This window comes from Myxocyprinus asiaticus, chromosome 19 (genome assembly GCF_019703515.2).
Source record: "Myxocyprinus asiaticus isolate MX2 ecotype Aquarium Trade chromosome 19, UBuf_Myxa_2, whole genome shotgun sequence".
NCBI classification, from domain to species: Eukaryota; Metazoa; Chordata; class Actinopteri; order Cypriniformes; family Catostomidae; genus Myxocyprinus; species Myxocyprinus asiaticus.
In genome coordinates, this window is record NC_059362.1 from 44,795,145 (window position 1) to 44,808,443 (window position 13,299).

The 13,299-nt window shown below is 35.7% G+C and overlaps 1 protein-coding gene across 1 annotated transcript in view; it reads left to right on the forward strand.

The window, feature by feature from the left end:
• Positions 1 to 12,813, forward strand: part of LOC127409647 (sodium/potassium/calcium exchanger 4-like) — a 69,726-nt gene extending 56,913 nt beyond the window's left edge. The window contains exons 13-17 of the mRNA XM_051644348.1: positions 2,505 to 2,671; positions 2,767 to 2,881; positions 5,352 to 5,464; positions 5,663 to 5,728; positions 7,114 to 12,813. Coding sequence (XP_051500308.1) covers positions 2,505 to 2,671; positions 2,767 to 2,881; positions 5,352 to 5,464; positions 5,663 to 5,728; positions 7,114 to 7,263 — 611 coding nt within the window. The 3' untranslated portion in view covers positions 7,264 to 12,813. The remainder of the gene's footprint in view (positions 1 to 2,504; positions 2,672 to 2,766; positions 2,882 to 5,351; positions 5,465 to 5,662; positions 5,729 to 7,113) is intronic.
• Positions 12,814 to 13,299: the final 486 nt, after the last annotated feature.

Consider the following 13,299-nt stretch of genomic DNA (forward strand, 5'->3'; position numbering starts at 1 on the left):
ATTTACGATAATCTTGTAAATAAAAATGACTTTTTAGCGGCTCTTAAACTGATCTAAATGGTGCACTTTCCTGTGTGCATCACCCGGTGTCTCTGGCATGCCAAGGTTCAACACACACAAAATATATACGATACTACAATGAGTAATTGTCATATTTTCCAGCCTGTTGTATTAGTATTTATTAATTGTCCCATATTACCTTTAGATACAGTTCCTGAATATTATTATTCACATATTTAAATATAATATTTATTATGTTTGCTTATTTGTTACGAAAATTTTACATAATTTTTTTACTGCTGACAGCTACATGAAACAAAAAAAAGTTTTGAACATGAACCGTAATGCGCTAAAACTGAAATGCACGGCTTTTCAGCACTTCTGTTTACAAATTTGAAGGCTGCCTATTTGATCAATAAAGTTAAACGTCAAATTACGCAACTACACATAACTTTATGGAGGGCATACGACCTACTAGCTAAGTCTTGCCTAACTAAGTTAAGCTCTGAATAAGTCTCTCATCATTTACTCACCCTCATGCCATCCCAGATTTGTATGACTTTCTTCTGCAGAACACAAATGAAGTAGAAGAATATTTCAATTCTGTAGATCCATAAAATGCAAGTGAACTGTGGCCAGAACTTTGAAGACCCAAAAAGCACATAAAGGCAGCATAAAAGTAATCCATACGACTCCAGTGGTTTAATCCATGTCTTCAGAAGCGATATGATAGATGTGGGTGAGAAACAGATCAATATTTAAGTCCTTTTTTACTATCAATCTTTACTTTCACTTTCACATTCTTCTTCTTTTGTTTCTGGTGATTCGAGGAAGAGGTGTTAGGGAGGCCAGCGGGGGGTGCTCACCCTGCGGTCTGCGTGGGTCCTAATGCCCCAGTATAGTGACGGGAACACTATACTTTAAAAAGGCACCGTCCTTCGGATGAGACGTTAAACCGAGGTCCTGAATCTCTGTGGTCATTAAGGGTGTGTTCACACGTGTAGTTCGGTTCTCTTGGTCCTCTTGGTCCGGACCAAAAAAGAACATGATACATTTAGTCCTGGTTCGCTTAGCGTTCACACTGGCATTTTTAACACCGAACCTAACGATACAAAACAAAAGGTATCAGGAAGAAGTCACAACCTGATTGGACAGCTTTTATGACGTATATTTTGCGATGGAACTTGCCGAACATCCAAAACAATGCTGGCTGCTGGGCTAAATGCGCTCATTGGATTTATGTATATATATATATATATATATATATATATATGGTGGTATTTTTACCAGCTGAGAACAAACGAAGAGTTAATAAAATGTGTAAAGCAGTCAAAACAGCGCCAGGAATTCCTCCGTTGCACACACAAACGAAGATATGCTGCAAGGACGGCTGACAGCGGTTCCGACACCTGTACTCATCTATAATGGGCAACATAGCTACTATGATGAGAAGATCCAGGTATGCTTGAGGTCAGTAAAGGCAAATTACTTCCTGTTTTTGGTCCGTTTAGATGTCTTTGGTCCATGTTGCATTCATATATCAATCGAACCACACCAGAGTTCATTTGGAAGTGGACTGAGACCCACTATTCAGGGGGTCTCGGTCCGCTTGTTTGGTGCGCACCAAGGTTCGGATGGCAGCATTCACACTTGTTCAAATGAACCGCACTAACAGAGCAATCTCACCAGAGTTAGTTTTAATCAAACCAAACCTGCCAAGTGTGAACGCACCCTAAAAATCCCAGGGCACTTCTCGTAAAGAGTAGGGGTGTACCCCGGTGTCCTGGCCAAATTCCCCCCATTGGCCCTTATCTATCATGGCCTTCTAATAATCTCCATCCCTGAATTGGCTACATCACTCTACTCTCTCCTCTCCACCAATAGCTGTTGTGTGGTGAGCGCACTGGCGCACTATGGCTGCCGTCGCATCATCCAGGTGGATGCTGCACAATGGTGGTGTGTGTGGTGCCTAGAAAAGTGTGATATAAATGTAAGGAATTATTATTATTATTATTATTATTATTATAAAATCTTCGTTTGTGTTCAGCAGTAGAAAGAAAGTCATACACATCAGGGATGGCACGAGAGTGAGAAAATGATGAGAGAATTTTCATTTTTGGATCAACTATTCCTTTAAGAACAGATGGTGCAACCCTACCCTGAAAATGATTTATGTATTTTCTTGCTCTTTTGAATTAAGAGTTTGATGTACTACAGTATGTTGACATACTCTAACATTCACAACTCAAAACTCCCTCCCTAGTCCACTCATTTACTGAAGATTTATAAAAAATATAGCTGCCATAATTGTCAGTTGTTGCCACTTGTCGTGAAAATAATATCACACTGCAAACAATATAAATGTTTTTAAATATATCCAAATATTTATATATTTTTATGCATTTCTTTTGATTTTAGGGTGAAACGTGACTTGGACATGTTCTTGACAGGTTTCGTGAGATTCACCAAAGTAATTATTAGTTTTATGTGTGTTTGTTTTTCAGGCGGCTGCTTGAACAAAACTAAATGGCTGATCTCGTGGCCGTTATTGTTGATTCTGTACTTCACCATCCCGAACTGTGCAAAGTCTCGCTGGGAGAAATACTTCATGCTGTCGTTTGTGCTCTCTACCGTCTGGATCGCCGTCTTCTCCTATCTGATGGTGTGGATGGTATGGACGTCCGTCTCTCTCTCTCTTTCTCTCTCTCTCTCTCTCTGTCCTATTCATCCTTCTTGTTGTATTAACCTCCCAACACTGTCTCCTAGGTGACGATCGTCGGATACACGCTTGGCATTCCTGATGTCATAATGGGCATCACGTTTCTGGCCGCGGGCACAAGTGTTCCAGACTGTATCGCCAGTTTGATCGTTGCTCGGCAAGGTAGATCGATCATTCTGTTTAAAGCTCTACGGCACGTGTTGGATCAATAAACCTGCAGCAGGTTATATTACATTAAATAAGGAATGGTTTACTTTTAAGTAGCACAGTTCAGATTCACAAGACTTCTTTGTCTAACAGTTCATGTGATTTCCAGTCCCGGTGTCAAGATCAACCGCTTTACCACAAACATGGGCTGTATCCCAATTGACATACTGTGTTCTGTAAAGCTTTGTTTCCTACAGGATTTTGTTTTTGCAGTGAGTGGCACCCCCAAAATTTGGGCCTAACTTGGTGAACAATAACCACATTTATTTTCTAACATATTATTATGTATTTTGTTGTTTAGTTTAGTTTAGTTCAGCTTTTTAGGGGCCAAGCACCTTTGGTGCTGTAGCCCCAATTGTATCTGTTAGTATTATTAATATTATTCCTCCCCAGAGGGAGTCTATGGCAGCCCATAGAACTGTTTGTAGGAAAATGATGAAATTTGGGACAGTGATAGGGGTGGCCATGAATAGTCCCCATAGCAAATTTGGGACCTCTAGGACAAACTACATAGTGCCACCACTAGTTCAAAAATTAATTTTCTTTTGCGCATTATCCGCCATCTTGGATAATGATGTTTACAGTTATAAAAGATCAATTTCCTTCAACGAAGTCAATGTAAAACTGGATGTAGCGCTGTATCTCGGCAACGGTTTGTCCTATCAAAACATGCTTCATCAGGACCATGATCTGAGGGTACACACAAAGTTTGGAGACAGCGTCACCTATGGGCCAAAAGATGTAAATAATGGCTATTCTTGCCTGTAACTTTTGAATCGTATGTCCTAAAATCATGGGGTTGGTGTCTTTTCATTCCTTAGGTCATGTGGATTTCAACTATACAGTTTTTCCTCATGTCAGCCATACTGTCCCTCCGCCACATTGACTTTTATTAAAAAGTGATATATCTTTTAAAAGCATTGTCAGAATTAAAATAATTTTTATGCATCATAAACATCATGTCCTAAGGATATCTGAGCAGTTATAAGACAGCGCCCCCTATAGTTCAAAAGAGAATCCACACTTGTGTGCAGACATACAAGGGTATATATACCCTTGCAATGTCTCTTTGCCACTCATTGAGGATGGCAGCTGAGTGCCTCAGTGTGTTAATTTACTGAACTGTATTTCAAAAGGTCTGGGGTTTGAATCCCCACCTAAGCAAGTCATTTGAATAGATTGCTGTTGTCTTAGAGCTTTTTGTAGTTTGCTCACTGAATGCTGTCAGGGCTTGTTTCTGATCATTTCTGCTTGCAGGTATTCTTTTTCTTCTTATTATTATTATTTTTATTGCTCTTCTGATGTATATGTTTTGTTTAAAATGGATATATAGCTTCTGAATGCACTGTTGAATTGTTATGCATCTTCGACTTTATGTCCTGAGGATACTTTAAATGTTTGGAGACAGTACCACCTATTATTAAAAAATAACCCACACTTGTGTGCTGACTCTAAAATTGGCATGTCTCTTTGCTATGACTGCATTATGTTGGCTGAGTGGCACAGTGTAAGGTTCTTGACCATAGTTCCTAGAGTTGTGGGTTTGATCCCCATGCCAGCAAGTCATGTTTTGGTAATGTGTGTAGTTCTGGAGATTTTTGTATTTTGCTTACTGAATGGTGGCTGGGCTTTTCCCCAATAAAATGTTGATTTGCATCTTTGTTGAAAAGTTACATGAATATAAAGTTGATCATGGTAAAGCTGTGCTTGGCTGTGATTCCTCTAAGCTTAGTATGTTCCTTTGTTGACTTGCAATGTTGTGGTGCAGTGGATAGCACACTAGACTGTGGAACAGAAAGTTGTGGGTTAAAATCTGTCTGGGGGCAACCTATGCTTGCTCTGTGAGATCTATGGGTTGTTCAGTGGTTGCTGTGCTTGGCCCCATAATTGCAGCTGTATTTGTGTTTTTACTTTTTGTTTAGTTTGTTTTGCTGTTTGTTTTTTGTTTTGTTTGTTCTGTGTTGCTTTTTGGTTAGTTGTGTTTTTGTGGTTTGTTTAATAGATTATGTATTTGTTTTGTCATGTTTTTTGTATTAAATGTTTTGTGTTTTTTGTGTGTGTTTTAATTTTTGTTTAGTTTGTTATTTTTATTTGTAATTCTTATTATTATTTAGGTTGGCAAAGTTCAATCAGTCTAAAATGAATTATCTTTCTCTCCAGGTCTAGAGGACATGGGGACATTTTTGATTAGTTTGTTTTGCTGTTTGGTTTGTTTGTTTGTTTTTTGTTTGTTTCTTTATTTGTTTATTGCTTTGTACTTTTTTTTTTTGCTTTTTGTTTTGTGTTTTGTTTTGTTTGTTCTGTTTTGGTTTAGTTGTGTTTTATATTTTTTTGTATTGAATTTTTGTTTTGGTTTTTGTTTTACGTATTATTATTTAGGTTGGCAAAGTTCAATCAATCTAAAATGAATCATCTTTCCCTCCAGGTCTAGGGGACATGGCTGTCTCCAACACTATTGGCAGTAATGTGTTTGATATTCTGGTGGGACTCGGAGTTCCCTGGGCGCTGCAGACCATGGCCGTCAATTATGGATCAGTTGTAAGCACATCTGGAATGTTCCAGCTTCTTTGCTCTTGCCAGAACCTCGTTGTGTTTGAACAGAGATCAAACTGTGCTCTTCTGACACCAAGAACTTCTATTGAACACTCTCTGAAACACAAACTATTTTTTTTAGCATTAATGGTTTAATGTTCCAGTGGAATGCAGCTGATGATGTGGCTTCCTCTCCCTGTACAGGTGATGATAAACAGTCGAGGCCTAGTGTACTCTGTGGTGCTTCTGCTGGGGTCTGTAGCTCTAACCGTGAGTATCTCAGTGTGTATTGTGTTCTACTTTAGATGAGTCTTTTGTACTAAAGATCCACGTGTCATGTTAAAAGCAATATGCATCCATAATCACGATAGTGATTCATGTATAAATACAGGGACTCATTCACACCTCTCAATAATTATTTGGGAAGTTAACTGAGAAATTGATAAATCGATTAAACAATAAAATATGAATAAAAAATAATAATAATTTAAATATAAAAAATAAAAACATAAATATACAAATTATAAATCAACACTATATAACCACATATTAAAAATAATTTCTTAATTTTATTAACATTTATTTGTTAGCAATTGCTAAATAAATTAATAATAATAATAAAGGTAATAATAATAATAATAATAATAAATTATTATCATGATAATCAAAACAATTACATAATAAAAACAATAATAAAATAATTAAATGAAAAAGTTATGCAGTTGCAGTTATCAAAACTATAATCACATATTAAAAATAACTTAAATTTTTATTAACATTTATGTGTTATCAATTGCTAAATAAAGTTATAATAATAAAGGTAATAATAATAATAAATTACTCAAATGATAATCAAAACAATTACATAATAAAAACAGACAAATTGAAAGTAAATAAACTATGAATAGATTGAAGAAAATAAAAATAAAAACATAAATATACAAATCAAAAATACAATATTCAATATACAATTACCAACACTTCATAATCACTTATTTAAAATAAATTTTTCATTTTATTACCATTTATGTACTAAATATAGTAGTAATAAATAATAAATGTAATGATATTAATAACAATAATAATAATATAATAATAATAATAATAATAATAAATGTAATGATATTAATAATAATAATAATAAATGATTAAACATTAAAATAAAAACATACAAACTGAAAACAAATCAATTACACAATACATTATGAATAGATTGAAGAAAATAGATCAAAGAATCAACAGTTTAATTATGGAAAATAAAAACAGATAAATATACAAATTAAAAATGCAATATTTAATTTATGCAATTACCAACACTTAATTGCATAATTGCATAAATTGAATATTGTATTTTCAATTTGTGTGTTTATCTGTTTGAGTTTTTAGATTATCAAGTTGTAGATTCTTTTATCTATTTATCAGCACATTTAGACATTTCATAATTGGTTGTGTAATTAATTTATCTTTTTTTAAATGATTATTAGTGGCATAAATGGGCTTCTATAATTCATAAATTAATCTAGTGTGGCTGTCAACAGTATGAGAACAGTATGTGGTCTCGTCCGTTAAATATATAGGATTAAATGTACGATTTATATGTAACTTATATACAAGTGAAGGATTTTTACGGGTTATTCTGTCCTCTGTACCTGCAGATTCTTGGAATCCATCTGAACGGGTGGAAGTTAGACTTTAAGCTGGGCATTTACGTACTGGTGCTGTATGCTGTCTTCCTGTGTTTCTCAATCATGATCGAATACAATGTCTTCACCTTCGTCAACTTACCCATGTGTCGAGAAGACTAGTATCACACAGATCTGATCTGGACCACCGCCTCTTCTTATCCCGCAATACAACAAAGATCTCCTCTAATCATACCGTTGATGTCATAACTTTCTGATCTCAGTTTGATCCATTCTTGCACTTCAAAACCATCATCACCTCAGATGAAAGAGTGTTAGTCTTTATTGGGACTAATGGTTAAGTATTTGTTGCTTGTAAAAACATATATACATATATGTTTTGTCAGAATGCACAATTACGAGAGATCACAACAACGTTTACCATATAGACACAACAACCTATAGATAGAGTATCTTCTCTTTCTGGTAATACCAACTCCACGGAAGGATTTCACTCTGGACCACAACTATTCCTGTGAAGTTTGAAAAAAACATCTTTCAGTTCATTTTCCGACCTCTGACCCCAGATTTTAACCCTGGAAGAGGAACTTTTCTTAGGCAGCTCGTCTCTTCCTGTTGACCTCTGTAGCATCTCAAAATGCATTTGAAGTCTGCCAAAAATGGACAGCGTTGGGGCGTGCAGATGCCTAAATAAACATTCACCCTTTTTACATCATTATTATTTTTTGCACTGTCACTATGTTGAGAAAAGTCTTTTGTAATCTTGTCTCAGAGTCAACTGAGTCAAAAGTCTTCATGAACTCTTTATTGCTTCGATAACAGTGAATGCAAGAAAACTGAAAGTATTGCACATTGTCCATTATTACTGTACAAACATCATGATATGGACTCATACTGTAGGGCTTGTTCTAATTGATTGTGACAGACTTTGTGTATTTTTTTATTTACAAATGACAATTGCTTCACCATATTAAGTTTTGCTGTCTCCTCTGAGAGGGCTCTGTGATTATGAACTTCCCTATTTAGAGGTTTGATCATTTCATTATTGTATAGCAGAAACATGCTTTACGCAAGAACGCAAACACTTAACTAACTTTTAAGAACTTTTATGCTAATGCCCATAATTGCACCCCTTGTGGCAATTCTGAGTAATTGCATAAAGCTAGAAATTGTGCTCTGACGCATTTCGTAAATCAATGAAAAATTTAGATTGCGTCCACTTAATTGCATTAACTTACAAAAGTAAAAAAATATATATATTTAAAATTAAACATTTATATTTATTTAATTAATAAAATTATAATTTAATAATCAAAATAATCTTAATATCGGCAGCCAATAATTTACAACACAAAAAATAGGACCTATAATGCTAATGCCCATAATTGCACCCCTTGTGGCAATGCTGAGTAATTGCATAATGCTAGAAATTGCGTTCTGGTGCATTTCGTAAAACAATTTGATATTGAGCTTGCGTACAAGTATTTGCATTGGCATACTTGCATTACTTTACAAAAGTAAAAAAAAATCCTTTAAAATCAAACATTGATATTTATTAGTATAGATACAAATATATATATATATATATATAATTAAATAACAAAAATAATCGTAATTTCGGCAGCCAATAATTTACAACACAAAAAAAGAGGAACTTTTAATGCTAATGCCCATAATTGCACCCCTTGTGGCAATGCAGAGTAATTGCATCATGCTAGAAATTGCGTTCTGATGCATTTCGTAAAACAATTTATATTGAGCTTGCGTAGCTACAAGTGTTTGTATCTACATACTTGCATTACTTTACAAAAGTAAAAAAAAAAAAAATTTAAAATCAAACATTAAAATTTATTAATACAAGTAAAAAATTATAATTAAATAATCAAAAAAATCATAATAACGACAGCCAATAATTTACAACACAAAAAAGAGGAACTTTTTATGCTAATGCCCATAATTGCACCCCTTGTGGCAATGCTGAGTAATTGCATAATGCTAGAAATTGCGCTCTGAAATATTTTGGAAAGCAATTTGATATTGAGCTTGCGTACAAGTGTTTGCATCTACATTCTTTAATACTTTACAACATTTTCTTGAAAAAAAAAATAATTTAGATTAAATATTGACATTTATTAATATCAATAAAAAAAAAAATTTTACCACAAAAAACAGTATGCACCAAACCATGTTTATAGTTGTTGCAAATGAACATATATTTGATGCAGACTGGGTTGTATTTTATTGCAACCTGTTCGGTCGGCAACTTCTACCAAGTGACGATGAATCTGCAGCAAAATACCGTAGAGTTTGATTAGACACAAAATTCTTGACATCAACAACAAAAACATTGGTTTTGGTTTTATTGAAAAAGTTAATAAGCCAATTTATTTTCCTAGCCTAAACATGCATGATTATATGATTAGTTGCATTTTATTGTTTGCATTATTAGCATCGTTCAACAGACCTGTGACCCATTTTTGGGTTGCAATCCACCAGTTGAGATCCACTGCTTTGTAGGCAGGGTCCTTTTGTTGTGAAACGGAGAAACTGGCACTTTAAAGCTGATTTATGCAGTTTCAAACAGTGCTTCCCTCTGTCGGTGTGTGTGTGTGTGTATAGACAGTATGTGTCTTTATGTGTTTATTTGTGCGCATCAGGGGAAGACATCTTCATCGACAGGTGACTCTGTGAGCACAGCCACAACAGCACACCCTGCGTCTGCAATGCTTTACGGGACACAGCTCTGGACGGTCGTCTCCATGGCAACCACAACTCTCGTCCAGTTCTGACCTGGCAGCTACTGAACAAACTCTGTGGAGACATTTACGTGTCATTTGGGAGGGCTGAAACATGATTTAAACAGGCCTTTTCTCATTTTATTCAGACAGCTGATTTTTATGTCGGACCAACTCGGGTTGGTACTAATTTATGCAATACAAGCACTTCTTTCTCTGTGCAAAGTGTCCTGAGGTCACAATAAATTGTTGGTGTAGCAATAGGATTTAAACTTAGGAATGTTCTTGTTGTGGATATTATGCAGGGAGCATGTGGCTGTGCTCCCCAGGGCATTAACTTCCTCGGACAAGGACTTGGGAGCTGCCTTGAACTCTTTGGAGAGAGGACTTTGTAAACTCAGTTGGAAAAGGTGTTTTTTTTAAGATGGTTTTACATTTATACAGGCTGCATCATCTTCCTAACTCATCACCCACACAATATCACCCAGAGACAATAACTGACTCAAAAGACACTTTATTTATCTGCAGTATTGTCTGATATGGGAATATGTAAAGAACAAAAACCAAGCTGGTTTACTGGTTTATTTATGTTGCAATATTATATATATATATAAGTTGTTGTGCAAGTAATGTCACAATGGTCCTAAAAACAATTTTCTTAATGCAGAATATAATTTCTTATTTATTTTTTATTTTTATTTGTTGCAAATATGACCAGGACCTGTTTTGTGAGATTCAGCCACAAAAATGCAAATGTTGATAATGCAGAATTTTACAGCTGTTGTAACTCAGTTGTTCTTTAAATATCAAGATTATTTGTACATACATTTGAGATGCTTTACTCAAAAAACTTTTTTACCATCAGTTGAACTGGTGGGGTCTTTGTTTGAAATTGTATTCTACCAACACGGTGAATATTGATCACTTACAATGCATTCAGAAAGTATTCAGACCCCTTCATTTTTTCACGTTTTGTTATGTTGCAGCCTTATGCTAAAATGCTTTAAATTATTTATTTTTTTCACATCAATCTACACTCCATATCCCATAATGACATAGCAAAAACCAGATGTTTGATAACTTATTAAAAAGAAAAAACTGAAATATCACATTGACATTAGTATTCAGACCCTTAACTCAGTACTTAATAAATCACCTTTGGCAGTGATTACAGCCTCAAGTCTTTTTGGGTATGATGCGACAAGCTTTGCATACCTGGATTTGGGGATTTTCTGCCATTCTTCTCTGCAGATCCTCTCAAGCTCTGTCAGGTTGAATAGGGACCGTCGGTGGGCAGACATTTTCAGGTCTCTCCAGAGATGTTCGATTGGGTTGAAGTCTGGGCTCTTGCTGGGCCACTCAAGGACATTCACAGAGTTGTCCCTAAGCCACTCTTGCATTGTCTTGGCTGTGTGCTTAGGGTCATTGTCCTGCTGGAAAGTGAACCTTCAGCCCAGTCTGATGTCCTGAGCGTTCTGGACCAGGTTTTCTTTAAGGATATCTCTGTATTTTGCTGCGTTCAGCTTTCCTTCAACCCTGACCAGTCCCCCAGTCCCTGCCACTGAAAAACACCCCCACAGCATGATGCTACCACCAGCATGCTTCACCGTTGGGATGGTATTGCGCAGGTGATGAGGGGTGTCTGGTTTCCTCCAGACATGACGCGTGGAATTGAGGCCAAACAGTTCAATCTTCATCTCATCAGACCAGAGAATCTTGTTTCTCACAGTCTGAGAGTCCTTTAGGTGCTTTTTTATGTGTCTTGCACTGAGGAGAGGCTTCTGTCTGGCCACTCTGCCATAAAGCCCAGATTGGTGGAGTGTTGCAGTGATGGTTGTCCTTCTGCAAGTTTCTCCCATCTCCACACATGATCTCTGGGGCTCAACCAGAGTGACCATCGGGTTCTTGGTCACCTCTCTTACAAAGGCCCTTCTCCCCCGATGGCTCAGTTTGGCCAGGTGGCCGGCTCTTGGAAGAGTCCTGGTTGTTCCAAACTTCTTTCATTTAAGAATTATGGAGGCCACTGTGCTCTTGGGAACCTTCAATGCAACCGAATTTTTTTGTAGCCTTCCCCAGATCTGTGCCTCGACACAGTCCTGTCTCTGAGCTCTGCAGGCAGTTCCTTTGACCTCATGGCTTGGTTTTTGCTCTGATATGCATTTTCAGCTGTGAGACCTTATATAGACAGGTGTGTGCCTTTCCAAATCATGTCCAGTCAATTGAATTTGCCACAGGTGGACTCCAATCAAAGTGCAGAAACATCTCAAAGATGACCCATAGAAATGGGATGCACCTGAGCTAAATTTCTAGTGTCATAGCAAAAGGTCTGAATACTTATGTCAATGTGATATTTCATTTTTTTCTTTTTAATACTTGTGATTAATAATTGTCATTATGGGGTATGGAGGGTAGATAGATGTGGAAACAAAAAATCATTTAAATCATATTAGCATAAGGCATAACATAACAAAATGTGAAAAAAATGATGGGGTCTGAATACTTTCTGAATGCACTGTATCTGTTTATGAAGTCACTTTTTTAATAATTCAGATGTCATAATTGTTGTGCCATATTGTGGATCATATGGGAACTTACAAAATAAGTGCACACACATCTATTATGTCAATGAAAAATATTTGGAGGTGTGAGTATTTGTCGAATGAAAGCGACCTCATGCACTGTGAGCTCAGTGAGATGTGAGATTAATGTCGATATTCAACTGTATGATGATTTAAAAAAAAAATACAAATACCTATATTTAATGTAAAGTTACTATGAATCATAACTGAATACATCTGTAAAACGTATATGAATGTATTGTCATGGTATAATGGACAAATCCAACCAATGCATTTTACTGTAAAGCAATAACATACACAGAAAATATATATATATGTCAAAAGAATTCCTGTACATTTGTCATATGAATCCCTGCGAAAGGAATGTTTAAAACAAAGTCTTAAATTAAATTATGCCATTTATAGGCCTACCAGTTTCATAGTTTTTGTGGAAATCTACTGTAACACGCGTGAACCATTCAGATGCAGGTGAGTAATGAAGAAGAAACCTGATAATAATTTTTAACATTGTAGGGAGGACTTTCCCATACTTTCAGAGTATATACTACTGCATTTTATTAAGAACTTACTTCTCGAACAAACTCAATATTAGCATTTATTAGCAATATAATTAGCATTTATAATATTGGAAGCAATATTTTAACAATGTTGACTTTACATTAGGCCTACTGTGAACAATAATTTAGAGTATGACATGCACTAGTGAAACAAAAAGACTTTAAAAGACCGTAAAATGCCATGCGGGTGATCTGGACACACTTTTGAGTGATGATTGGTGAATCTATTCTAGAATCAGTTCATTTAAACGAAACGTTCAAACAAACCGATTCTTTAAAATGAGTCTGACTCTCCAACGCTAATTGAGTGTCTTGACTGGATTTAGG